Here is a 25,546-nt window from a genome sequence, read left to right as displayed (position 1 = left end):
GGGTGGGTAGGTAGGTAGGAAGCCTGGTGGGTGGTTAGGTAGCCGGGTGGGTAGGTAGGTAGGTAGGAAGCCTGGTGGGTGGGTAGGTAGCCGGGTGGGTAGGTGGTTAGGTAGCCGGGTGGGTGGGTAGGTAGGTAGGAAGCCAGGTGGGTGGTTAGGTAGCCGGGTGGGTAGGTAGGTAGGAAACCGGGTGGGTAGGCAGGTAGCCCTTTGAGTATCCGGGTGGGGGGCCCGACTCCCATCCTCCCTCTCTCCCTCCCTTCCTCACCTCGGAGAGCCCCCCTCCCGATATGCGCGGCGGGAGAGCGGCAAATGCAGGAAGTCTTCAGGGCTCCAGGCAGACGCTAGAGGCCCAGCCGCTTGGTCTCCAATATGTCGCCAACTCTGTCGACATATTGGAGACCAAGCGGCTGCCGGCTGAGCCCTCTAGCGTCTGCCTGGAGACCCGGATTTGCCGCTCGCCGCGCATACCGGGAGGGGGGCCCCCCGAGGTGAGGGAGGGAGGGAGGATAGGAGTCGGGGCCCCCCGGAGGAAAAAATAATTAAAAAAAAAATATATATATATATATATATATATATATATATATATATATATATATATTAAAAAAAACAAAAAAAACTTAATGGGCCCCTGAAGAAAACGGAACTTCAGGGGCCCTCGTGCGGCGGCACGGCCTGCACGGCCGTATGTCCGCCACTGGGCAGAATAGCCGCATTTAAAATGTTTATCTTACCGAAGATTCTCTATGTTTTTAGGATTCTACCTATCCCGCTTCCTGGCTCATTCTGCAAAGATGTGAAAAAAAATCATGACCAGCTTTAATTGGTCTGGGCATAAATCCAGAACTCCGGCATCTCTTGTATACACTCCCAAAAAAATAGGAGGTTTGGGTGTTCCAAATATAGAAGCATATTATCTATCATGTAATTTGGAATATGCAAACTCTTGGTGGTCAAACAATGCAGGGAAGAACTGGGTTTCACTAGAAAAAACTATTATAAGCTCAACGCCTAGAGACCTACTATGCAGCATAATGTTAGGCCTCAAACCTTCCAAAATCATATATCCCACAATTCAAGCTACTCTATTAGCTTGGGAACACTACCTAAAACACCCCTCAGCTAAACAAATTTAAAAAATTCACCCGCAAATACATATCTCTACAATGCAATTATTCATAAACGACCTAAATGTCAAATCTCTAACAGACGCAGGCATAATTTATCTAAATTATTTTTACCTAGGAGACAATGCAAAAACACTCCAAGATATTACTCAAGAATATAAAATGAACTCACCTACAATCTTCACATGCTATAGAGTGTTAGACTGTATTAAAACACGGAAACTCAGAATCCCAGCAATATCAGACACAATTCTAACCATGCTGAATGCCAAAATTCCTCAAAAAGGAGCAATTGCAAATTGGTACGCTGAATTATCTAACACTCAAATTTCGCCATTAACTAAATATGCACTCACATGGTCAGTAGACCTCTCCACAGATATTACACCAGAACAATTACTCCTTGCTAACAAAATGACCCAAAGCCTCTCCAAGTGAACATCCTATTGGGAAGGGCTCTTTAAGATAATTTCTAAATGGTCCAAGAAAGCTAGCCTCTTTTAATCCTAAAACTTCACCACTCTGCTGGAGAGAGATGCTCCTCTTCCACAGGCACACTAGTTCATATGATTTGCAATTGTGATATAGTACAAACACTATGGCAGAAAGTAGAAGATTATATCAATCGTCACTTATATATGGGACTTAAATTGTCTCCCCAATTAGCAATATTAGGCATTGGCCTTGAGTCAATTCCCATAACAGCCAGACTCTCTATTGCCCATTTAATTTTCGCATCCAGACATATAATTGCGAGCAATTGGAAATTAAATACTGCCCTCCCTTAGAGAATAACACTTCTATAAATGGACCCATTATTGCACAAAGGAATTTATTGACAGGAGATATTTTCTTACTTGATGGCCAAGACGAGGATGTCAAGAAGAAGTTCATCTGGAACCGCCTTTCCTTTCTTCAAATATTTCTCCACCATCCCACCAAGCTGGGCCCTGGCTGACGGCTGCATGAGTAGCAAATCAGAGGAAATGTTAGAGCACATGAGCACAACACAAAACATTATCTCACTATACAACGATATAGATTGGCAGGGCCGGATTTACCATAAAGGCACTGTAGGCATGTGCCTACAGGCGCCTGATGATGAAAAGGCGGCTCACTCCCCTCCCTGAGTGCCTCCCTCCACCCTTCCCTGTGCAGAGTCCCCAGTGGAGTGTAAATGAGAGGTAACTCACCAGACTCTCAGTATTCCACTGACGAGATCTACCTTCAACTGGTGGCACCTCTAGCTGCCTAATACTTTGGGTCACCTCTAGCTACTTAATAGCTGATACTAAATGGCACCTGTAGCTACCTACGGCGAGCAAGGGGAGTAAGGGAGGAGTGAGAGCTGTGGTGTGATCCAGGGGGGGGGGGGGGGGGGTGTAGGTTCATGGAGTGTCGAAGTCTATGGTGCAAGGCAGGACATCTGTGCCTATAGGCTCATGTGATATAAATCCGGGCCTGTAGATTGGGCTCTAGATAACAACATTGCAGTCTATGCAGTGCCTATTATACTATTATATCGTAACTCTGCCGGCTCCCAGATTGCCTGCTTGGTTCCTTTAGATAAATATTAAAGCAGAACTGAACATTGCTGAAAAACAAACAGTTTCACTTGCCTGAGGCTTCCCCAAGCCCCCAGCAGCCGTCCTGTCCCGTGCCGGTCCTGCACAATCCTCCGTTCTCCCACCTCCAGCTAGTTTCATTACTGTCAACTTGTAAGTATACGGTACCTACGCCTGCGCACCTCGAGCCATGTGTATCCTTCTTCGCATTACCATCCTCTGCAGGACGGTAACGCGAAGAAAGCTTCCCGTAGCTCGGGGCGTGCAGCCACAGTTGCCGTCAACTTACAAGTTGATGGCAATGAAACTAGCTGTTGGCGGGAGAACGGAGGATCGTGCAGGACCGACGCGGGACAGGACGGCTGCTGGGGGCTTGGGGAAGCCTCAGGCAAGTGAAACTGTTTGTTTTAAGCTAATATTCAATTCCGCTTTAAAGAGACTCTGTAACAAAATTTTTATCCTTATTTCTTCTATCCTATAAGTTCCTATAGCTGTTCTAATGTGCTCTGTCTAACTGCAGCCCTTCCTATTTGCACAGTGGCTGTATTATCTCTGTTATATGATCTAATCTTCTCTAATCTGTCGGCTCTGTCGGCTGAGGCTGAAATGTGTGGAATGTGCTGTGCTGCTTGTGATTGGCTAGAAGCTATACACACCCTCTCCAGGCCCCCTGCACACTCTGTATTACTCACACTTGTAAGAACTCTCAGCCTATTGCTTGCTATGTCTTTTGTTTGTAAACACTGGATAAAAATGGCATTTACAAGCCAGGATTGCAGCAGGGAGAAGCAGAAACAGCACAGAGGGGCCCAGGAGAACATAATGAATAGAATGGTATGCTTTTTATTTAATGGTTCCGATTCTCCTTAATTTAATTGGGCACTCTGCAATGTAATTCATTATTAGAAAGCTAAAAAAAAGTCTTACAAAATTAGAAACAATACTTTAAAAATATACTCAAGCAGATGCTGGTTGGTAGTTGACCACTGCTTTTGGAGGAGTCCAAGAGAGGGGTCAACTGAAAGTCACGGGTTTATCTGCAAGAGCTGTTTACAGATAAGGTAAAGCTGAGTGATGGTTTTTAGTTAGTGATGACAAGACTGAGAATAGTAGATATTATCGTGAATGTGAAGATGTCTTCTCTTCCTTTACTGAATCTTCCTCATGGTCCTGATAGTTTGCTGTCAGTGAACCTCATTGCATCGTGAGAGATAATGGCTGTTGCCAACAGACAAGCATCTCTCTCTGTGCATTACATTAAACAACATTTTAACTTATCATATGGTTAGTGGTTGTATTTATGGATAAGGCAGTATGTGCTACCTGTTCTTATTTAATGTCTACCAGCAGTAACGGAGAGGACCTGCAGGCTCACGTTGGCTCAAACAACCTGAACGAATGACATGGTGTGTATCAATCCTTTCTTGATCTTCTATTTTTTTAACTTCCCACTTTGCAATGTCTTGATTTTTTTCACCTGCTATTATTTTTCAGTAACATTCCTCTTTAAGATAAGTGACAAATGAATAGCAGCTTTTAATATTCAAGCTTTTGCTGAAGGGATATTTTCCTATCTGCATGCGTCTGGAATACAGACCTGCAGACATACAGCAGCTTTACCTTGGCTTCCTTTGGAACAACATTCTCTTTGGTTGTACTTTGCACTGGATACTGTGTCGTTTCATTTACAGCCTCCTCGTTTTCTAAATAGGCAAGTAGAAAAAACAGTTTAGCAGAAGAAATATTTTATTTCACAGATCACACATTGGGCAAAATTCATTAAGCATTACCGCATTCGGTAATGCAGAAAACGGCTGATTTCAATGAACATCTTCTTAACCTCCCTGGCGTTCTGAAACATTGTTTCCCCCCCCTCCCTGCGACATCCTCCTGTACCCTCCGATCGCCGCCGGCGCTATTACGCAACAGGAAATCCCGTTCTGAACGGGATTTACTGTATGGGCTTCCCCCGTCGCCGTGGCGACGATCGTGATGACGTCATCGACGTCGTGGCATCAGGGGGAGTCCCGATCTACCCCATAGCGCAGCCTGGCGGTGATTGGCCAGGCTGCGCAAGGGGTCTGCGGGGGGGGCCTCTTTCGCGGCGAGTAGCGGCGGATCGGCGGCGATTGAAACAAACACGCAGCTAGCAAAGTGCTAGCTGCGTGTTTGAAAAAAAAATGGTGCAAATCGGCCCACCAGGGCCTGAGCGGTGCACAGCGGCGTTACTGGACGAGCTCAGCTCATCTGTAACGCTAATTAATTGTCAATTTACTAAGGATGTTACCGGATGGAAAAGTAAAATGACTGACTTGTGAGAAAAATTACTGACTTGCGTGGTAAATACTTCAATAACATCAATTCACAAAGAATAGAGCATTCGATAAAATAAGTGAGATGTTTGGTCTTTTACCTCCAGCCTGGAGCTGTCGGTATCTAACAATCAGTCATTCGGTAAACTGAAAAGGTCAAGGAGAGAGCAAACAGGAGGAGCCACCCTGTCCTACTCCTCACTCCATGGATTCTGATATACTGCTGGGCGGGACATCAGAAAGTAAAAAAAAAAACACAAGATGCGGGAGCAGGGCACATTCATAACGTATTCCCTGTAGCAGAACACAGCTTGCTGCCAAGACCTATGCCACTGGGAGATGTCTACGTTTTACCAAACAGGTCTTAGTGAATTAGAAGCCTTCTTTTTTGGTAAATTATCAATCTATTATTGCATTTATTTACAGACCTATTATTTTTTTTACTGAATTGGTCTTACTGAATTGAGCCCATTTTAGTCACTATTCTGTAACTATAGACTGTATAATACAAATGATGTAGTCCTTGTATCCCAGATGTATGACTGCTATGAAGACCATCAATCCTCTGACATACAGCACAAGCCTGCTGACGCTAGTAATGTGAGTGATTGCAGCCAACTACATTGGATGCTCGATATCTATTGTATGTAGTGGCGAAGGTGGCACATATATTGGCGGGTTTGTGGTGAGGTTAGTTGGCTAGGCATGGATAGAGGGTCGGTTAGGGTTAGATATTGGTGGAGGGGGGTTAGTTTGGAGTTAGATCGGTGGGTGGGGGGTTGCTTAGGGTTGTGCACCAGTGGGGGGTGTTGGTTAGGGTTAGGCATTAGTAGTAAGAGGGCTTGCATGGGAATAGGCGTATGTATTGTTGCGCCATCTGAGAGCTGGGAGCAGGGTGAGCCAAATGACGGCTCACCCTGCTTCCGCTCAAGCGGCGGCACTAAATACTATTGTAGCAACTCAGAAGAGGATGTAATTTGGGGTTTGGAGATCGCCGGATCCCTGAATTACCCTTGCGCGGGGTGCGCAGCAGAGCACTAATGCTATGGCGATGGCCAGCTTTGGCCCTCTGTGCTTAGCGCCGGTCACCTAATTGACCTGCTTTGGGCAATAGGGTTAGGTCAGGGGTGTCAAACAAATACAAAGTGGGCCGAAATTGTACACTGGGATCTAGTCACGGCCAACCTCAAGGACTACTGGCCACCTTCCTCCCTTAAAAAATTCCCTGGTGTCTAATGGCCCCCCTCCAACCCCAATACAGTTCCCTGGTGTCTAAAGGCCCCCACGCTCCCTTGTGTTTGGTGCTTTCCCCCTACCTCATCCATATGGCTTCCCTGGTGTTCTAGGGCTTCACCTTCAATATAGCTTTCCTGGTGTTCTAGAGTGGGCCAAACATAATGCAAACTGGGGAAACCATTTGAGGGCCAAATTTAATGGCTCTGATGGCCAGATTTGGCCAGCGGGACGGCGTTTGACATGTATGGGTTAGGTTTAGCGATAGCAAAATATTAACATTTACCAATATTTTACTGTCAGAATTACCGCTGCCCAATAGTAAGATATTGGTACCGATAACAATCTTTGCTTCTTCATGAATATACTGAAGCTTTCCCGGACACCTGCCATGGGCTGTAGCAAAGAACTCAGGTCTTTTATGGCAATACAAAATCATCATTATTGGTCAACTCTGCAGAAATCAGTATTTTTTCTGTTTGAACAACCAAATCTTTATAAAATTGATGTTATTCTGAGGCATGATGTGGCTAGACTTCTACTTATACATTTGGTATAAAAACCACCCTTTTTGCATATAAATATTTATAGTTTGTTGGCTTTTTATCTCAGCATCCATTCCCAAGTAGAATTTAACAGTTTTTGAATTCCTAATTGCATGTAATGTTTTGAAATATATTCTCTTGCGTAAATAAATAACAATTTTTGTAATCTATGGCCAATACTGTTTGTGCACTTGGTGTACAGTTTTATATTGAGATCATAGGACTGTAATCATTGATCATTACAAGACAACACACGGAACTATCTTGCAAGCAGATCTAATGCCAGCTGGTTACTTACCTGTTGCAGTAATACTTTCAGCAGGTTGGACTTCTGGGCAATTCGGTTCAGCTGAAAAGCTACTTGTCAGCTGCTTAAAGAAGTACAGGATTATAAATGCATTGCTGCTTCAAATACTAAACTAACAAAAATGAGCTAACTACCAAGCAAGCATTGTGACATCTTTCAGTTAAAATGTACTGTCACTTGGTCCAGAAGTCCTATGATTCAGTTACCCCAGCAACATAGGACAGCTAGCATAAGAAGATCTGTGCCCTCCCCATTCTGCCTTCCACAGATAAGCAGCACTGCCTGGGCAAAGCCCCGCCCCCAGCTTGCTGAATGCACCGTGCAGGTCGACAACTACTTTCATATGGAAAAGTAACAATATCCTATGTATTTTTTTCCTTTTTTGTAACACATTTTCTGTCTTCATTTTAACAGTATATAAAGATAAAGGTGATCTAACTGGAAAAACAATGAACATTCGACTTTGCAATTATTAAAAACAAAACAAAAAGTAAACAATCTATTTTCCATTGTGAAAAAAGTAGGCACATCTTGACTAAAATCTGATAAAACAAAAAGTAAACTATTTGTCTTTGCGGAAAATGTAGGCACATCTTGACTATAATCTGTTACTTCCTCCCTTTTCACATACAGGCTCGAGTAGGTGTTTCTTATAACTATTTATCAGCATCTGACCACAACTAGGAGAAGTTTTTTTCCTACTCCTTCATGCTGTCTTTTTTGTCTGTGTGATATTTGGAAGGTTTCTTGCATGTCCATTTCCAGTTACCTCATAGCAGCTTCATTGGATTTATATACAGTCCTCAATTTCTAGAATGTATAGGGTCATTGTCAAGGTCCACTTTTGGTAGTGCTTCAATCTTCCAATTTGCTTAAAGGACCTCTGTCGCGAAAATCTTAACATTTTAAATACATGTAAACATATACAGATAAGAAGTACGTTTCTTCCAGAGTAAAATGAGCCATAAATTACTTTTCTCCAATGTTGCTGTCATTTACAGTAGGTAGCAGAAATCTGACATTACCGAGAGATTTTGGACTAGCGATGGGCTAGTCCAAAATCTGTCGGTAATGTCAGATTTCTGCTACCTACTGTAAATGACAGCAACATAGGAGAAAAGTAATTTATGGCTCATGGGGGAGGGGGGTTCTCAGGGTTTTCTTTATTTTTAAAAGCACTCAGTGAATGGCCAGCATCTTTGTATAAATCTTTTTCAGGGAATATCTTTATAAAGAATGAAGGCCATGCTGAGAATCCCCTATGGAGAGATGGACTAGCCCAAAATCTGTCGGTAATGCCAGATTTCTAATACTTACTGTAAGTGACAGCAACATAGGAGAAGAGTAATTTAGGGCTCATTTTACTCTGGACAAAATGTACTTCTTATTTGTATGTGTTTTAAATTTTAAGATTTTTGCGACAGTTCCTCTTTAAGCACCCAAATATTCATAATCAAACTTCTGCTTGTCGTAATACTCTTTTTGGACAGGGAGGGTTTCCTCAGGGCACACCTCCCATATAGAACACATGAGTAGCATTTGTCTGATGGCGGACTCATGCACTTTGACAGTAACAATTGATAGGGCTGCTTGTAGGTCACATGATGATATTCTGGGGTCAGATACTAACGATTATACCAGGTGGGAATAGTTTCCGAATCAGGAAAAATCATCGCTGGAAATTTTGGTGCAGCAGGCACCGCCATAGGCTGTAATGTGAGTTACGGCTGTAGCAGCATTAGTCAGTAATTTGGGTGCCATCAAAAGACAAAACCTAAATAATGATAAAAGCAGTGTAATCCAACCACAAATCTTACCCCCGAGTCAAGGCTGGCATGGGGGGGGGAATAGTGATTAACCCTGCCAGGACTTCTGCAGGAACAGGATGATCCGTTTATCAGCTTTACCCTGCACCCAAATTTCCTGCGCCTTAATTACATAAACGCCTAGTTTAGTTACCTGATTGTCCTCAGCTTCCTGTTGATGATCAGCAGCACCAGATATGCTAATCTCTTTTTCCATCTCATTATCTTCATGGGCTTGTATGGCTTCTTTCACCAGGGTGTCCACACAGAGCACCTGAATGCTGTAAGCTGAAAGAACATGACCAGTTTAAGGAGCTAAGAACACCCACAGTAACATCAACAAACAACATTTGTAAAGCGCTTTTCCCCTGTAGAACTCAAAGAGCATAAGCATGGCTCAGACCAGTATTTGGTTGTTGGGTAAGAGATGGAAGAGGAAGAACCTGGAAATGTTCTGGATGTAGGGGATGAAGGAGAGTGCCAAGTCAAGGTTGACACACAGGCAGCAGGGTTTGAGGGACAGGGCAGATGGTCGTGCTGTTGATAACAATAGAGATTTGAGTTTCCGAAATCTGTTGAACATCCAGGTGGAGATGGCAGACAGACAAGTGGAGATTTTATCCAAAGTGCAAGTGGAGAAATCAGGGGTGTGGAATTAGATTGGGGTGACATCAACATAGAAATGGTAGTTAAGGCCTAGCAAGGAGGTGTAGAAAGAGAAGAGTAAGGGGCCGAGGACAGAGCCGTGGGTGACTCCAACAGTGAGGGAGGTAGAGATGGAGGAAGATCCGTTAAAGGAGGTCTGGAAGGAGTGGTCAGAGAGGTAGGAAGAGAACAAGGTCAAAGCTGAGTCACAGATACCAATTAAGTGTAGGGTTTGGAACAGGGCGTGGCAGTAGAAGGCAGAGGAGACACCCTGCAACTATGTATTGATCTGAAACATATCTTTGCGCTTTGAGACCTGAGGTTAAAAAATTGTATATTTAACCCTCAGGTTTATAAGGGAGAATCAGATCACTGTGACTAGAGCAGAAATGCATGTAAGAAGGGGCAGGTGAAGATAAAGATACAAAAGCCACATTATGCTGGCAGAATAACCACATGGTCATATTATACAGTCTGAATGACCACACGGTCATATTTCACAGCTTGACTGACCATAAGAGCATAATATACAGGCTAAGTGACCTCAAAGCCATGCTACACAGTCTGGGTGAGTCTGGATGACCACAGAGCCATGTTACAGACTAGGTGACCACTGGACCACCTTACACACATTCACACATTGGCAGACTGACCTTCATGCGCATTGACTACACAAGTTCCTTTATGAGCAAGCACTGAGGTCCCAGCTCTTTGTCTGTCCAGTGATCTTTGATGCCACTTTTGAGAGCTAAAATCAGGAGCTTAGTTTGAATCAATTAAAGCGGATTCGAGATGAAAAATGATCTTTGATGCCACTTTTGAGAGCTAAAATCGGGAGCTTAGTTTGAATCAATTAAAGCGGATTTGAGATGAAAAACTAACTATAACAAGTAACTTGTCTATATATCTTATCTAAAGTTTACATGGTTTACACGGCAAATCTAGCTGCAAACAGCTTTAATAGAATATGATTATGTCTTCCTGTGATACAATGACAGCAGCCATGTTGTTTGTAAACATTACACAGAGGCAGGCTTATCTGTATCTTGAGCACTCAGCCTGTGAAAAAAACCGAATCCCCCTCCTCCTCCCCTCTGCCTCTGAAATCAATGGCTAGTAACACCTCCCCCTCCTCCTGCCCAGACTGAGCTCCCATGAGCTCTTGCTACTGCCAAGGCTCTCTGAAAACCTGTGGGCGTGGCTTATTTAGTTTATAGGGAATTAGAGTATTAAAACAAAAACAAAAAAGTATTTGACTTGAGGAATGCCCAATAAACAATAGGAAAGGAATACAATTATGCAATGAGTAAAAGTTCACCTCGGATCCACTTTAAGTTGCTACATAGCAAAGTACTGCCTACAGTTCTCTCCTACTTTGCTGCCAACAGGAAGACAATTTGTAGGAAAAGAGGAGGTACATGCATAAGACAAGGAATGCGTAAGAGGGGTAAACATGGATGTACGCCCCCGGCCTTTTGGCGCAGGGTAAGCCAAATGACGGCTCAACCTGCTACCCTACAAACTCCAGGCGACGTTTATTATTATTCTCCCTCTGAGTTGTAGTAACTCGGAAGGAGTAGTAATAAGGGGTCCAGCAATCGCCGGAGCCCCAAATAACCCTTGTGCAGCCATAGACATAATAACATTATGTCTATGGCGGCGCCCAGGTCAGGAGCAGCACGGGTAAGAGCACATGCCAAAATTACCTGCTTTGGTGGGAGGGGTCTAACAGGGCCCCCTCTGTGGATGGTCCCCATAGAAGTTACAACAGCTGTTGTTATTATGCCCGTGATTATTACTGTTCTCCGGTGAGGGTGTCCTCTATTTCTCCTGTTGTTTCTACTATCTCCTATGCCAATAACACCAAAATATCCACAATCCACCCCTCTGTCTCTGCACTTCCTCCTCCATGTCCCTTACTTTCACTTTCCCTCTTTGCTGTGTGTCTTCCTTTATTATTCCTGCCTCTTCATTCGCTTCTCTTGACAAAGCTGCAGATCACTCTTTTAATATTCCACCTCTGTCTAAACCGACACACTTTTGCTAGTTATTTGATAAAAGTAGGCCATCAGTGTCTAAGACTTCTGAATAACAAACAGATAATGAGGACTGAAAGGTCCACCTGTGCTAGAGCAGACAACGGTTCATACCCTGTGCCAAATGCTTGAGACAGTTGCTCTTCCCAGAGAAGACCTTCCCCAGAATGCAGCCTTTGATGGGGAACGGTGGTAGCGCAGGTGGCGGTGAGTTTGCTGGGGGTGGATTGACAATATCCAGCAGTCTATGAACCACATGGCCCAGGATGTTGTTGTTCAGCACAGGTGTCTTCACCCCGGTGTCTTCAGATGAGGTCCACTCTCCTGACATGGCCTGTGAAAGAGTCGGGGGGGAAATGTTACACCACATGGAATAAAAGGCACTCTATACACTCAATGCTCTTCAGATGTGTGGAGATATTAATCTGTGGGGAGAACAGTCTTCTAACCACACTTACAGAAGTGGTACACTTATTTTTATATCGTTACATTCTTTTACCAAAAAGAAACTCATTAAAGTCAAACCCCAGCCAAAAAGTTTAATTTAGATTGAGCAAGAAAGGATTAGAACCTGTTTGTTTCTTTATTGATGTCTCTGTCCATGCAGAGGGGAAATCTCCTTGCTTCTTATTGTTCAATACAATAATACAATACAATAACATTTGTAAAGTGCTTTTCTTCCATAGGACTCAAATAGCATGGATATATCTCAGCAGAGCCACGGCAAGGTCCTCCAGCATCCAAGGCTGGGACACCAAAGTGCGCCCCTCCATCCCTCCCACCCCAGCTGTCACACAATGATTGCTATTAGACTAAGAGGTGTCCCAGGGCCTCCAACCCCCCTCCCCCCAACACTTTAATCTCTAGTTATCTGGCTTGCAGTCACTGCCATGTATCCCCTTTTCTTATTTCTCTCTGCTTCATACACAATAGGGGAATAATAGCTGAGTGAGTTGTGCACCTCCTCCTACACTGCGCCCTGAGGCTGGAGCCTCTCTCGCCTGTGCCTCGGCCCGGCCCTGTATCTCAGATCAATACATGGTTGCAGGCTTGACTGAGTTGCAGAGGAAAAGGTGTTCATAAATGCCATAGTAAGCAGGTAGCTTTTCAGTTTGGACTTCAATGCTTCCAGGGATGGAGATGACCTGAATGGGTGTATGGCAGTGAGTTCCAAAGTGTAGGGGCAGCATGACAGAAGGCTCTGTCTTCAAAGGTTTTGAGCTTGACTCTGGGGCTGACCTAGTGTGACACAGTTGCAACAAATCCTTCAGGAATTCAGGGCCCAGATTGTGCAAGGATTTGAATATCAATAAGCCAATCTTAAATAGAATCCTCCACAACAGATTTGAAAACAAAAATTGTAGAGCAGCATAAAATTAGATTCACTGAAAATGATATTGCTCTCCTTCACATTCTAGTCTGATGGCACTAACAATACTGGTACACACATGCAATTTTTATTGGCCAATAACTGGCTAATTTTACCACCTCCATGTAGTATGAAGGCCAACAGATTTTAAATACAGTACTATGGCCAATCATTGATCAATTAAAATTGGATGTGTGTACCGGTTTAAAGAGGAACTGATAAAATGTCCCCACAAAGGGGAAACAGAAAGAGGGAAGATATTCTGGTCCTGTGCCAACCTAAAGGAAAAAACAAACTGAATGGCCCATATAGTAAAGAGTAGAGATGGTCAGTAAGTGAATAGTTTTGGAGTTGATGTAAATTTTATGCACAATGGATCTGTACCAATCAAAATAATTACCGGTAGGCACTGCATCTGACTGATCTAATTCCTCCCTCCATGTATTTGCATAAAATTAACATAAGCTCGAGCCTCAACTCAAAACATCTTAACAATGTCATAACTATGTCTCTAAAGCCCCATCTACACGATACGATTCTTTATAAGATTCAATTACGATTCTATTTACGATCCGATTAAATCCAACATGTCCGATCGGGATTCGATTCAATTCAATTCGATTTGCCATTGTTTTCCAATGGCAAATCGAATTGCATTGAATCGAATCCCGATCGGACATGTTGGATTTAATGAGATCGTAAATAGAATCGTAATCAAATCGTATAAAGAATCGTATCGTTTAGATTAGGCTTTACCTTTTAAAACAGTTTTATAGATGTATTTAGCACCTGATGTCTCTGATCTAATGAGATTGATCTTTTTTTTATCAAAAATTACAATTTCACTTTAAAGGACACCTGAGGTGAGGGGGCTATGGATGCTGCCATATCTATTTCCTTTTAAACAATACCAGTTGCCTGGCAGTCCTGCTGATCTTCTGTCATCAGTAGTGTCTGAATCACACACCTGAAACAAGCTGGCTGCACATTCAGTCAAACTAAGCATCTGATCTGCATGCTTGTTCAGGGTCTATGGCTAAAAGTATCATTGGCAGAAGATCATCAGGACTACCAGGCAAAATGCATAATTTAAAAGGAAATAAACATGCCAGCCTCCATATGCCTCTCACATCAGGTTCCCTTAAAGCAGACCTGAACTCAGAACTTCCTCTCTGCTCTAAAAGATGAGCAACAGCATAATAACCTTTAAATAAAAAACATTTCTTTGTTACAGCTGATACAAATCCTGCAATAAATCTGCAGTGTTTCTACTTCCTGATTCATGGAAGCAGACATATTGTTAACAGCCTGTGCTTTCAAATAGGCTTATCTGCCATAGGCAGTCATGTGACACGGGGGAGAGATCAGATTACAACTTGCTATTAGACACAAATGAGGGCTAATTAAACAGGCTAAACTCTCTAAATACAGAGATTCTTCAGTCCTGTGCAAGAGTTCAGGACCACTTTAAAGGTAGCCATACACTGGTCGATTTGCCATCAGATTCGACCAACAGATAGATCCCTCTCTGATCGAATCTGATCAGAGAGGGATCGTATGGCTACCTTTACTGCAAACAGATTGTGAACCGATTTCAGCCTGAAACCGTTCACAATCTGTTGAGGTGGTGGTGGTGCTGCCGCCGCTCCCCCCGCCCGCATACATTACCTGCTCCGCCGGCGCGACTGCCCCCGCTCACCGCTGCTCTGTCTTCGCTCTGGTCTCCAGGTCCGGCATGCTTTACTTCTTCTAGCCCGGCAGGAAGTTTAAACAGTAGAGCGCCCTCTACTGTTTAAACTTCCTGCCGAGCAGGAGGAACTAAAGCATGCCGGAGACCAGCGCGGACACGGAGCAGCGATGACCGGGGGTAGTTGCGCCGGCGGAGCAGGTAATGTATTGCCGCTCTATTGCGTCGGTCGTCGGGCACACGAACGCCGCTAGCGCCGCGCTCCCTACCCGCGGGCGATCGACGGTAATTTTCCGCACGGAGCGATCGACGGTAATTTTCCGCACGGAGCGATCGACGGGATCGGACGAAATGGATCGAAATTCGGCGTGTAGCGCGAACGATTGGCAGCAGATTCGATCCCAGTGATCGAATCTGCTGTCGAAACGGCGGCAAATCGGGCCAGTGTATGGCCAGCTTAAGACAATAAAAGACATAAAAATAAGTGTTACACAATGCCTTGTGTTGTTATGGTGGAGTGAATGGAGATCTCAGTGACAATCTGCAGTGCATTGCTCCAGTTTTGCATGAACCAGGGTGTGGCAGATGTTCTCCCCTGCTGTTTAGTGTTTCTCTTTTGTTTTATCTGCGTTTTTTATAGAAGGTATTTAATCCAGGACAATATTTTTTCTCTTGTATGTTACCAGGAAACCCAGCCCACGTTGAAGACCTAGTTCACAGGCCATGCGTGCGTTCAGTTTAGAAAGTCTTTGTATGTAGGTCATTAAATGCTAACCTGGTGATAGGCAATACAGAAATCAGGTTAAGTGCAAAAAAAAAATCAAGTGATATGCATCACCTTTGGAAAGTGAAAGCAAACTATACCTATAAGTAATGCCTAAGTATAAGGCTCTCAGGTATAAAATAGCTGAAATGCTAAGGCTAATTTCACACGTGGCACGGTGCGAATGTCCTGCGGTAGGAGAGTTCGCCGCAGCACAATCACACTGCACCATTACCCATTTCACACACCTTGTGGCAGAATTTGGGAATCAGGCCCATAGAGACTAATGCCTATTGCGGTGGGGGAGCAGTGGGGGAGTGCACCGCAACGCTAAGTGACGCAACATGTGTGAAAGGGGTCAAATACTTCAAGAAAACAGTAATAAAATATTAACATATGGTTTAGCGTAAAGGCATCTATAAGGGCCCTTTTCCACAAGCAGTTGATAGGCAGTGAAAAGACTGTCGAACTCTCACAACTGCTTGCAGCTGCCTGGCAACTGCTCACTGCTGCCGGGCAACTGCTCACTGAGCACACAGTTCAGCCACCTGTGGAAAAGGGCCCTCAAAGGTTTAGGTATAACTCTTCCAAACATAAGGCCCCACCTTCCTCTTTGCTACCTAGTTTCTGAGGACTAGAGATGGTCAATGGGATGCTATTCATTTTGAGTTAATGCTAATGTGAATGTTGATTTATTCAAATCCATGTAGCTTGATATTAGACCAGCGAAGATCTCCAGCTACTACATTTGATTAGTTCTGTTCAAAGTGGCCTATGTTTGCATAAAATTATCATGAAAATTCTCCATCAACTCAAAATTGTTGGCATCTTGTTGGCCAGCAAAGGTCAAACCTAAAGGCTCACACACACGTGCAACTTTCTGTCCACCTATTTATCGTCCAGACTTGGTCTGTTTAACAATAGGTGGGCATGTGTACACGAAACAAACGACTAGACGGGCGACTGATAACAAGTGGTTTGTCCAATCCAACCAACGGATCAACTCACACGGCTGTTGGGCTAATGTTGTGTAGTTGGCCACGTGTGTACAAGTCATTTGAACAACTTTTACTTGTTTTGAATGCGGCCATATCGTGCAGTCCAACTTTTCACTTGTGTGCGCAGTATGCAAACGAGTTGGTCTTCAGTTGGTTAGTGCACGGAAAATACAAGTCGTGTAATCTCTTGTCCGTGCGGTCGGTCATGTCGTCAAGTTGATCGTGCGCTTATGTTTGATGTGTGTATGAACCAATAGACCAAGTGTGTACAATGTGAGTCCCGACAGTTGAACAAAAGTTGTTTAGGTAATACCTTTAATCACTAACTGTACAAGATTTCTTTTCAAGCTTTCTAAACTTTAAGTTCTTTTTAAAGAGACTATTCAGTGAAAAAACACTATGGGGTTGATTCACTATAACAAATAGCATGCCTTATGAGAGTTAACATGCCTTATCAGAGTTAACATGCCTTATCAGAGTGCTACAAACTTATGCCTGCTAATTGGCAATGACGAGAGCTCCACTCGTCCTGCCCTGAACCATAGGGGGTCCAATCACTTTAACCACTTCACAACTGTTTTTTACCCCTTGAGCACCAGAGCAATTTTCTCCTTTCAGCGCTCCTTAAATTCATTCGCCTATAACTTTATCATTACTTATCACAATAAAATGAACTATATCTTGTTTTTTTCGCCACCAATTAGGCTTTCTTTAGGTGGGACACTATGCCAAGAATTATTTTATTCTAAATGTGTTTTAATGGGAAAATAGGAAAACATTTAGAAAAAAAATCATTATTTTTCAGTTTTCCGCCATTATAGTTTTTAAATAATGCATGCTACTATAATTAAAATCCATGTAACTTATATGCACATTTGTCCCGGTTATTACACCGTTTAAATTATGTCCCTGCTATCACAATGTTTGGCGCCGATATTTTATTTGCAAATAAAGGTGCATTTTTTTTCAGTTTTGCGTCCATCCCTAATTACAATCCCATAATTTATAAAGTAACAGTGTTATACCCTCTTTATATAAATATATAAAGATTTCAGTCCCTAAGGTAACTATTTAATTTTTTTTTTATTGTAATTTTTTTTAATCTATTTTAATATTACCCCCCCCCCCCCCCCCCAAAAAAAAAAAATTGGTAACAATTGGGGAGTGTGGGAGTTAATGAGATAATTTTATATTTGAAAATCATGTATTTGTATGTGAAAAAGGTTTTGGGTGTAGTATTACTTTTTGGCCACAAGATGACCACATTCTTTTTTTTTTTGCAGGCGTCCTACAAGCGTCGGAGGGGAGGCTGGGAAACTGAGTTTTTCTCACAATGATCGCGCTGCTTCTCATAGAAGCATGCCGATCATTGCGGGGGCAGAGATTAACAAACGGGAATGGTTTTTCCCGTTCATTGATCTCCGGGCGACGGCGTGCACAATCGCGGGAGTGTGCGCACGTGCGAGCGGGAGCACGGACAGCGGCGGCAGCGGTGCGTATATCTACGCTCCGGGCGGGGAACTCAAGTCCAAAGGAGCGTAGATATACTGTACCCAGGCGGGGAGGTGGTTAAAGGACATTATCCCTGCACTTTGATTGGCCCAATAGGCTGGCTGTCAAGTTTCCTGTCAAGTGACAGGCAGCCTATTGGGCCAATAAAAGTGTGGGGATATTGTCCTTTAAAGTGATTGGACCCGCACGGGCTCAGGGCATAAGTCATTACCAATTGGCAGGCATAAGTTCGTAGCACTCACTATGCTACTCTGATAAGGCACGCTAACTCTGATAAGGCAAGTTAACTCTGATAAGGCATGCTATTTGTTGTAGTGAATCAACCCCTATGGCCCATATGCAATTGACTTTTTCTTCACAAGTTTTCTCCTAGGTAATTTTTTAACTTCTTTATAAAATAACTGTTCAGCACTTTTCAATTGAAAAAGTAGATGGGAAAGCACTATTAAATATATTTTGGGTATTTTCTTTCTTGCTGGTGGCTTAAAAGGCATTTTAGGCCTCTTTTCCATGGACAGTTGATAGGCAGTGAAATGCCTCTCAAACTCACACAACTGCTTGCTGCTGCCTGGTAACTGCTCACTGCTGCCTGGTAACTGCTTGCTAAGCACACAGTTCAACTGCCCGTGGAAAAGAGGCCTTATTGACAAGGTGTGAAAATATCACTTAGGAGAAAACTTGCATATAGGCCTATGTCAAATGAAACCAGAGATAAAATATAGAGGCATAGGCATGTTACAAATAGTGACCTGTTATGCTGGGAATACACCATACAATTTTCTGTTAGATTTACTTGCCAGATAGATAAAGTTCAACATGTTGGAAATGTATCTATCTAACCATCTATCTGCCTAGCAATTAGGCATTGTTCTTCTCAGCAGGAGATAAACAGAAGACAATGCAGCAGAGATAATGACCAGTCTCTACAGAAAATAATATAATTATGTATTCTAATGGTGGGCATAGACTGCTCGTTTTCTGCGCCGGATCGAGCCATCGCATCCCTGCTCAACCGTGCGTGTGCGCGGATCGATTGGCGCTCGTTCCGCTGGCGCTTCCTAATCACCGCTCGATTCCCTGCCATTGTCGAGCGAGCGTGGGTCGAGCGGCATGATCGGGCAAGCTGAATATTATCAGCTGGCCGGATCAGCTGGTCGATACACGGTACAGAAATGTACCGTGTATCCCCAGCATTACAGAAAATCTAACAGAAAAATTGAACAGAAAATTGTATGGTGTATTCCCAGCATTACTCCTTCATGTGACTGCAAGATGTAGCATTGGCCCTGTGATAGAGCACGTTGTGGGATCAGCCTTGTTGGGTAGGATGGTCCAGAAGAGAAAGGTGGGTCGGCACAGCCAAGTAAACGTAATTAAAACTCTTTTATTGCATCACATGGTGGTTACAGACGGTAACTACCATATGATGGAACAAAAAAGCATTAATTACATTTACTTGGTGGTGTCGACCCATATTGTTCTGGATTACTGTGAGCCCCAGAGACACAGGGGCTGGGGTCTTGGCACACCTCTACACCTTCTGTGTCGCTCCTTCACACTTTGGATTTGCATGTTTGGTAGGGCAGGCTCCTCCTTAGTAGGGTTGTTCTATGTAAATCTCACACATGCCAACTAGATGCAGGAAACTGCATCATTGCTGTGTGTCTGTGAAGAGCTGCTAAGTGCAGCGAAGCCGAGCGCTAGTTGTGAAGAGGTAATTATGTCTATGTTTTAATATTATGATGCCCTGTGAAGTGCTGGTATTGATAGTTTAAAAACTCTACATGGAGTAGATCAGCAGCTCTGTCAAGAGAGCAGTGTGTGACAGAAAGACAGCAGTGAGGAGGTGAAGTGAGCTGGATGCTACATTTCTCCCATAAGCCAATGCAGTGCCATGGCACTCCTGCCTACAGTAGGCGTGGCTTAACCTCTTTTAGCCAGCAACAGCAAGAGGGGGTAACAAAGTTACCCTTTTAAATGCCAATTTATGTACAACACCATTTTTACAACCCTTTTAAACCTTTTGACAGCTTTGTATATCCCGACTGTCTCTTTAAATGCTCTCTTTTGTGTAATATGGCCCATGGTTTAAAAGGAAGAAAGTAAACAAGTCCTGCACCACCTCCAGCCTACCTCAGATAATTCGGTGACTTCCTGACAGAGGCATGCAGACCTGCAATGGCAGGAAGTGGGCCTCGCAGCACAACTGTTGTGGTAAATATTTTCCAAACCAGACAAAAAAAAAGCTTAGAAGATAAAGTGAGGTAAGAATTTCAACATAAGAATACAAACATTCAGCACGTGGGTAGCTGCATCCTCTTCACTGCCTATACTTAGTCACTGCGTTGCCAGTATGCACAATGGTTTATGAAGCCTCAAATGAATGAATGGCTACGCTGCCTGCTGACCAATCTTCACACCAGAGGCTTAAAGAGAACCAGAGATGATTTAAAAAAAGCTTTTATACATACCTGGGGCTTCCTCCAGCCCCATAAGCCTGGATCGCTCCCACGTCGCCGTCCTCTGCTGCCTGGATCCGCTGGTACTGGGTCCCGTCATTGCCGCGAGTCGGCCATTTAGCCGGCGGACGCGGCCGATTCTCCGCATCACACGGCGCTCCCTCTATACAAGTACGCATGAGGCTGCCTACTGCGCAGCCACATGCATACGGGTATGAAGGAAGCCCCTGTGATGCGGACAATTGGCCGCGTCCGCCGGAAGTGACGGGACCCGGTACCGGCAGTTCCAGGAAGCGGAGGATGGCGGCGTGGGAGCGATCCAGGCTTATGGGGCTGGAAGAAGCCCCAGGTATGTATAAAAGCCTTTTTCTATTTTTAACCAGCGTTCCTCTCTGGTTCCCTTTAAAGGGGCGTGCATTAAATACTGGCAGGAGATGAAATGGATGCCTGTTTTCGTTACTAAAATTATTGTTAATATCTACTGATAGTCTTTGTTTTTAAAGAGTAAATAGTGTAAATTATTGTAATAAAATATCGGTATATATTAACGATATATCACTACAACTTAACCTAACCGTACTCTCACACAGAACCCTCCACCTAACTAACCCTAAAACCCCCTCGTGAGGCCTAACCCTAAATCCTTTCTTTTTGATGCTTAACTCTAAAACACCCCCTTCCTGACGCCTAACCCTAAACCCCCCTTCCTGATGCCTAATACTAAACCCCATGTTTCAATATGGTTGGGAATGAGTCCCAGGTAACAGAAAAAGGAACTCTTGTTAGTGTAACGATCCACACTTGAGCACACCACTATGCTCAAATAGTACCAGGTTTCTTTATAGGAGGATCGATTTAAATCAAGTGAAGCCACAAAATAGCGATCGGTTTCCAAAATGTTTTGTTTTACACTTTATTATATTCACAAAAAATTATTTTTCTTCTTCAACTGTGTTTGCAGCTGAGTTTCCCTATGTCAGCCATCAGTCAGGTGCCGTGTTGTGTCTGGTTGGAACAGATACCTCTTTACTAATCAAATTCATTTTTGGTCTTTTATGACTGTACATATTCTCTGGTTAAGATAATTCTCGATGCTTTGTAAAGGCCTGACGAAGGGTCAATAACCCGAAACGGACTAGTGTCGTCTCCTGAACTAAAATTACCTTTTTTCATCAAACAAAGCACACAGTGTCTATGATCTGCTTTTTGTATTGCTTTTTATTTGTCTGTACCACAAATTCTTCTGCTGCTTTACAAAGAATTTTTCTACCTTTTTGAAGAAGAAAAATAATTTTTTGTGAATATAATAAAGTGTGAAACAAAAATTTTTGGAAACAGATCGCTATTTTGTGGCTTCACTTGATTTAAATCGATCCTCCTATAAAGAAACCTGGTACTAAACCCCCCCTTCCTGAAGCCTAACCCTAAAACCTAATTCTTTACGCCTAACCCTAAAGCCACCCTTCTGGTCACCTAACTCTGAAACTCCCCTTCTTGATGCCTAACCCTAAAACCTCCTTCTTGATGCCTACACTAAAACTCCCCTTCTTGATGCCTAACCTTAAAACCCCCTTCTTGATGCCTACACTAAAACTCCCCTTCTTGATGCCTAACCTTAAAACCCCACTTTTTGCCACTTAACCCTAAAATTCCCCTTCCCGACACTTTACCCAAAAACTACCCTTCCTGATGCTTAACCCTAACCCCCTCTTCCTGATGCCTAACCCTAAAACCAACCTTCCTGACACCTAACCCTACAACCCCCCTTCCTAGTGACTAACCCTAAAATCCCCCCTTCCTAACCATATAATGTTCAAAATGATACATTTCAATAACATTCATAATAAATTATCATTAAAAAAGTTGAAGGTTAAAAATGAATTTTAAACCCACTGCACCAGAAGTCAGTAATTTTGCAAAGCACAGGATTTCTCAGCTGTACCTTGTACTCTTCAAAGTCTTTGCCATCTAGAAGACTTTCTTTCTCAAGTTCCACAAGTTGCTCTGGGGTTGGTTCAGAAGGAAGAGGATCTACTGAGGCATCTTCATCCAGAGGAAGTCCACTGATGAAGATCTCCTTCCACTCTCGCATTAACTTGCTTGGTATTAACCTGAGGAACAAACTCATTTAGGATGTGAGGAGGATTTCAGAAATTATTTTCCCTTCTTCACTACATTTTACTGACTAACATCCATTTATGAAGTAAGACTCCGGTTTGAGCCACAAATTGTGTCTCATGATCCTTCATCAAGGTGTTCATATGGCCAAATGTCACCTCTAGTCCTGTGATATTAGTGGCAGCATAAGTGGGCACCAGACTAGTAAAAATGGCCAATAGGAGCAGCTTATTGAAGAACAAGGCGACACAATTTATTACCCAGGCCTGAGTCTCACTCCATAAATATCAGGTGCATTTTAAGGTCCTCAAATTTCAAAAACAAATAACTTTTTCATACCTTAAAATTTCTATCTGGCAGCCAGTAAAGATTTCCTGAAAAGGAATTACATTCCCTAAACACAAAGACAAATTAACACAACATAAAATCACTCAGAGAGAAGAGAATATTCTGTAGATCTGGTCTATGGAGCTTAAAGTGGGAGAAACTCTGATATAACATTCAATAAAAACATACTTTTTATTACCCATTCAATTGTATGCAAAGTTCCCAAAGTACAGTGTATCAGCTCTGAAAGCTGCCATTGCATTTTATTGCATAGCTGCTTTATTTATACATTAAACTCAATCTAGTGATCACTTCTCAGCTCAGTTTTATCAGTTAGTTAATGTTTACTAAATATATCTGTCAAAGGAATGTAAACAAAAGATAATGTTCACCTCTTCAGATGTGGCCAGAAGCCGCCCACTCTAGCAAGGAGTTTTCAACTGAAGAACAAAGTGCTGTGTTTAACTGTTTGAATGCTTTTGTGCTTCATTTTTTTTGTGGTAGTAGATTTTATGCTGAAAATAATATTTTAGAGCAAAGAGCAAAATGCTGAGCTTCATACCACATTAAAAGGGTCTCCTACCTGGCCAGTGTCATGACCTTATTTTCTTTTGTAATGTTATGATAAAACTGGTCAGGTTTAACCACCATCTAACCCAGGGGTCCCCAAACATTTTGGGTTGAGGGCCGGGTCAACATACTTCAGACCGCTGGTGGGCCGGAGTAAACATAAAATGATGTAGACGTCTTTGCGGACCAGACAGTGAAGCATACCCAGGTGACAATCTGCAAGCCAATTGGACAGCAGTGTCACCTGATGTGGAATTTGATTGGAAACCAGCAAAATTTCTGCTTTCTGGCTTCCATGTGGATGGGGGGTGCTGCACTGCTATTCCATATGTGGACCACCAATATTTAAAGATGTAGCTGACTGCATTTATAAGCAATACATTTTCTGTGTGGGGGGCCGGTAAGAAAGCCTTAGGGGGCCACATTCGGCCCGCGGGCCTTAGTTTGAGGACCACTGATCTAACCCTTTGAGATTCAGAATCATCATTCCTTTTCCTTATTTGTATAACTACCATCAGAACAGACTTACATTTATACCAGGATTTTCATTAGAAACAAAACCACACAGGTATCTTTTTGACAGTGAAGAACAGAGGTTTGAGACAATCAAACAGCCAAGAGGCCACAATAAGACTCCAGGAGGAACCGTGAGCTCATTATATTTTTATGCTGTTGTGGTGTGACGTATGTGAGCTCTATCATACAATCATTGGAATGGACAGAAAAAATCACGAGACTCTTAGTGTGAATAATAACATGATAGTAAGGGAGCGAAGCAGTTAGTTTGTGCGTAGGTTAGCCACTTGGTGCTGCATAGGCCGCAATGTTAATTGCTAATATGGCGGCGCCCAGATTACCCTCAGGGCGCTGGCAATGAGCTGACGGTGCCTGATAAATATTGTAATCAGGCAGTGCAAATATTAGAAGACATTGATGGTGGAGATTGCGGTGCTGGGGTTAGGTTAGGGCAGTGATCTGCAAACTTGGCTCTCCAGCTGTTAAGGAACTACAAGTCCCACAATGCATTTGCCTTTATGAATGATGACTGTGGCTGTCAGAATGCATTGTGGGACTTGTAGTGCCTTAACAGCTGGAGAGCCAAGTTTGCAGATCACTGGGTTAGGGTAGGGCATTTTTAGAGGGAGGGTTCAAATGAGAATAAGGTAAGGATAGGCAATAATAAAATAAAGGTAAAATTAACGATATTTTACTATTGGAATTACCGGTAGTTAGAGCCCAATAATGCAATATTGGTCATTTACAGATATTCTACTAACGCAAATTACTGCGGTGCCCTTTTTGCGATGTACGCTGGCGATGGTCTGAAAAATTCCAGACATACTTGTAGGTTACTTCCAGATTGGCTGATTGGTCAGGAAGCAGAGCTATGGGGTAGAATATACCTGCCTACAGTGGACATTTAGCTCTTTGCCCATCTGCAATATTGTCAGTCCATCACCCTGTTACCAAGCCACTAAATAATTCCTTTTGTTTGGCTATGAAGTTTTGAATCAGAATGATACCATTTATTGGCTAACTTGGCAACCCTTGTTTGACCATTTCGCTGTTACCTACAAGGCCGGATTTATACTTTTTGGCCTAGGCCAAGTTTGTTGTGACTCCTCTTCCGTCTACGGCACTGCCCCTCCCATCCTATGTGCAGCCCCCTCTTCCATGTGTAACATCCATGTACTGCAGAGCCTCTCTTTCATGGATGGTTCCATTAGACGTTAGCTTCACTTATTCATTGTTGCTCCCCATTTCAGCCTCCTCTTTCATACGTAGCAACCTCTTTTTATGTCCAGGTGTGCCCTTGGGCCAAAGCCACCCAAGACCCGGGACTTTGTGGCCTTTCCGGAATCTGGCCCTGGTTGCCTATTTTTCCCGTAGTGCAGCAGCTATCTATTCGTAAATTCCTCTCTGCTAATTCAATGATGTGATTTCATACATTGTACACATTTCATGTAAACATGCCAAGTGTCCTGATCTAACCTTGTTCACAGCGGTTATTTTTTCCTGTACAATTTACTGAGATTAAATATTGAAAACAAAGTAGATCTAGTGATGTGGTAAGTTAGCCCAATGTTACAAGTAGAGCAGCTCTGTTCCTGTTCACTATGTATCTAAACAAGTCATTAAGGTAAAAACATCTTGTAAAGCAGTCTGAA

General features: G+C 43.1%; 1 protein-coding gene across 3 annotated transcripts in view; it reads right to left on the bottom strand.

The window, feature by feature from the left end:
• SPEF2 (sperm flagellar 2) overlaps positions 1-25,546 on the bottom strand; it is a 176,564-nt gene that overhangs the window by 85,509 nt on the left and 65,509 nt on the right. For 2 of the 3 annotated variants that reach the window (XM_068251235.1, XM_068251237.1), the window contains exons 10-15: positions 22,306-22,474; positions 11,690-11,909; positions 9,049-9,182; positions 7,081-7,153; positions 4,313-4,395; positions 1,985-2,088 (exon numbers count right to left, since the gene is read on the bottom strand). In XM_068251235.1, coding sequence (XP_068107336.1) covers positions 1,985-2,088; positions 4,313-4,395; positions 7,081-7,153; positions 9,049-9,182; positions 11,690-11,909; positions 22,306-22,474 — 783 coding nt within the window. The remainder of the gene's footprint in view (positions 1-1,984; positions 2,089-4,312; positions 4,396-7,080; positions 7,154-9,048; positions 9,183-11,689; positions 11,910-22,305; positions 22,475-25,546) is intronic. The other variant, XM_068251236.1, reaches the window with a different exon arrangement.

The sequence above is a fragment of the Hyperolius riggenbachi genome, chromosome 1 (assembly GCF_040937935.1).
Source record: "Hyperolius riggenbachi isolate aHypRig1 chromosome 1, aHypRig1.pri, whole genome shotgun sequence".
NCBI classification, from domain to species: domain Eukaryota; kingdom Metazoa; phylum Chordata; class Amphibia; order Anura; family Hyperoliidae; genus Hyperolius; species Hyperolius riggenbachi.
This window is presented reverse-complemented; position numbering and strand designations above follow the sequence as displayed.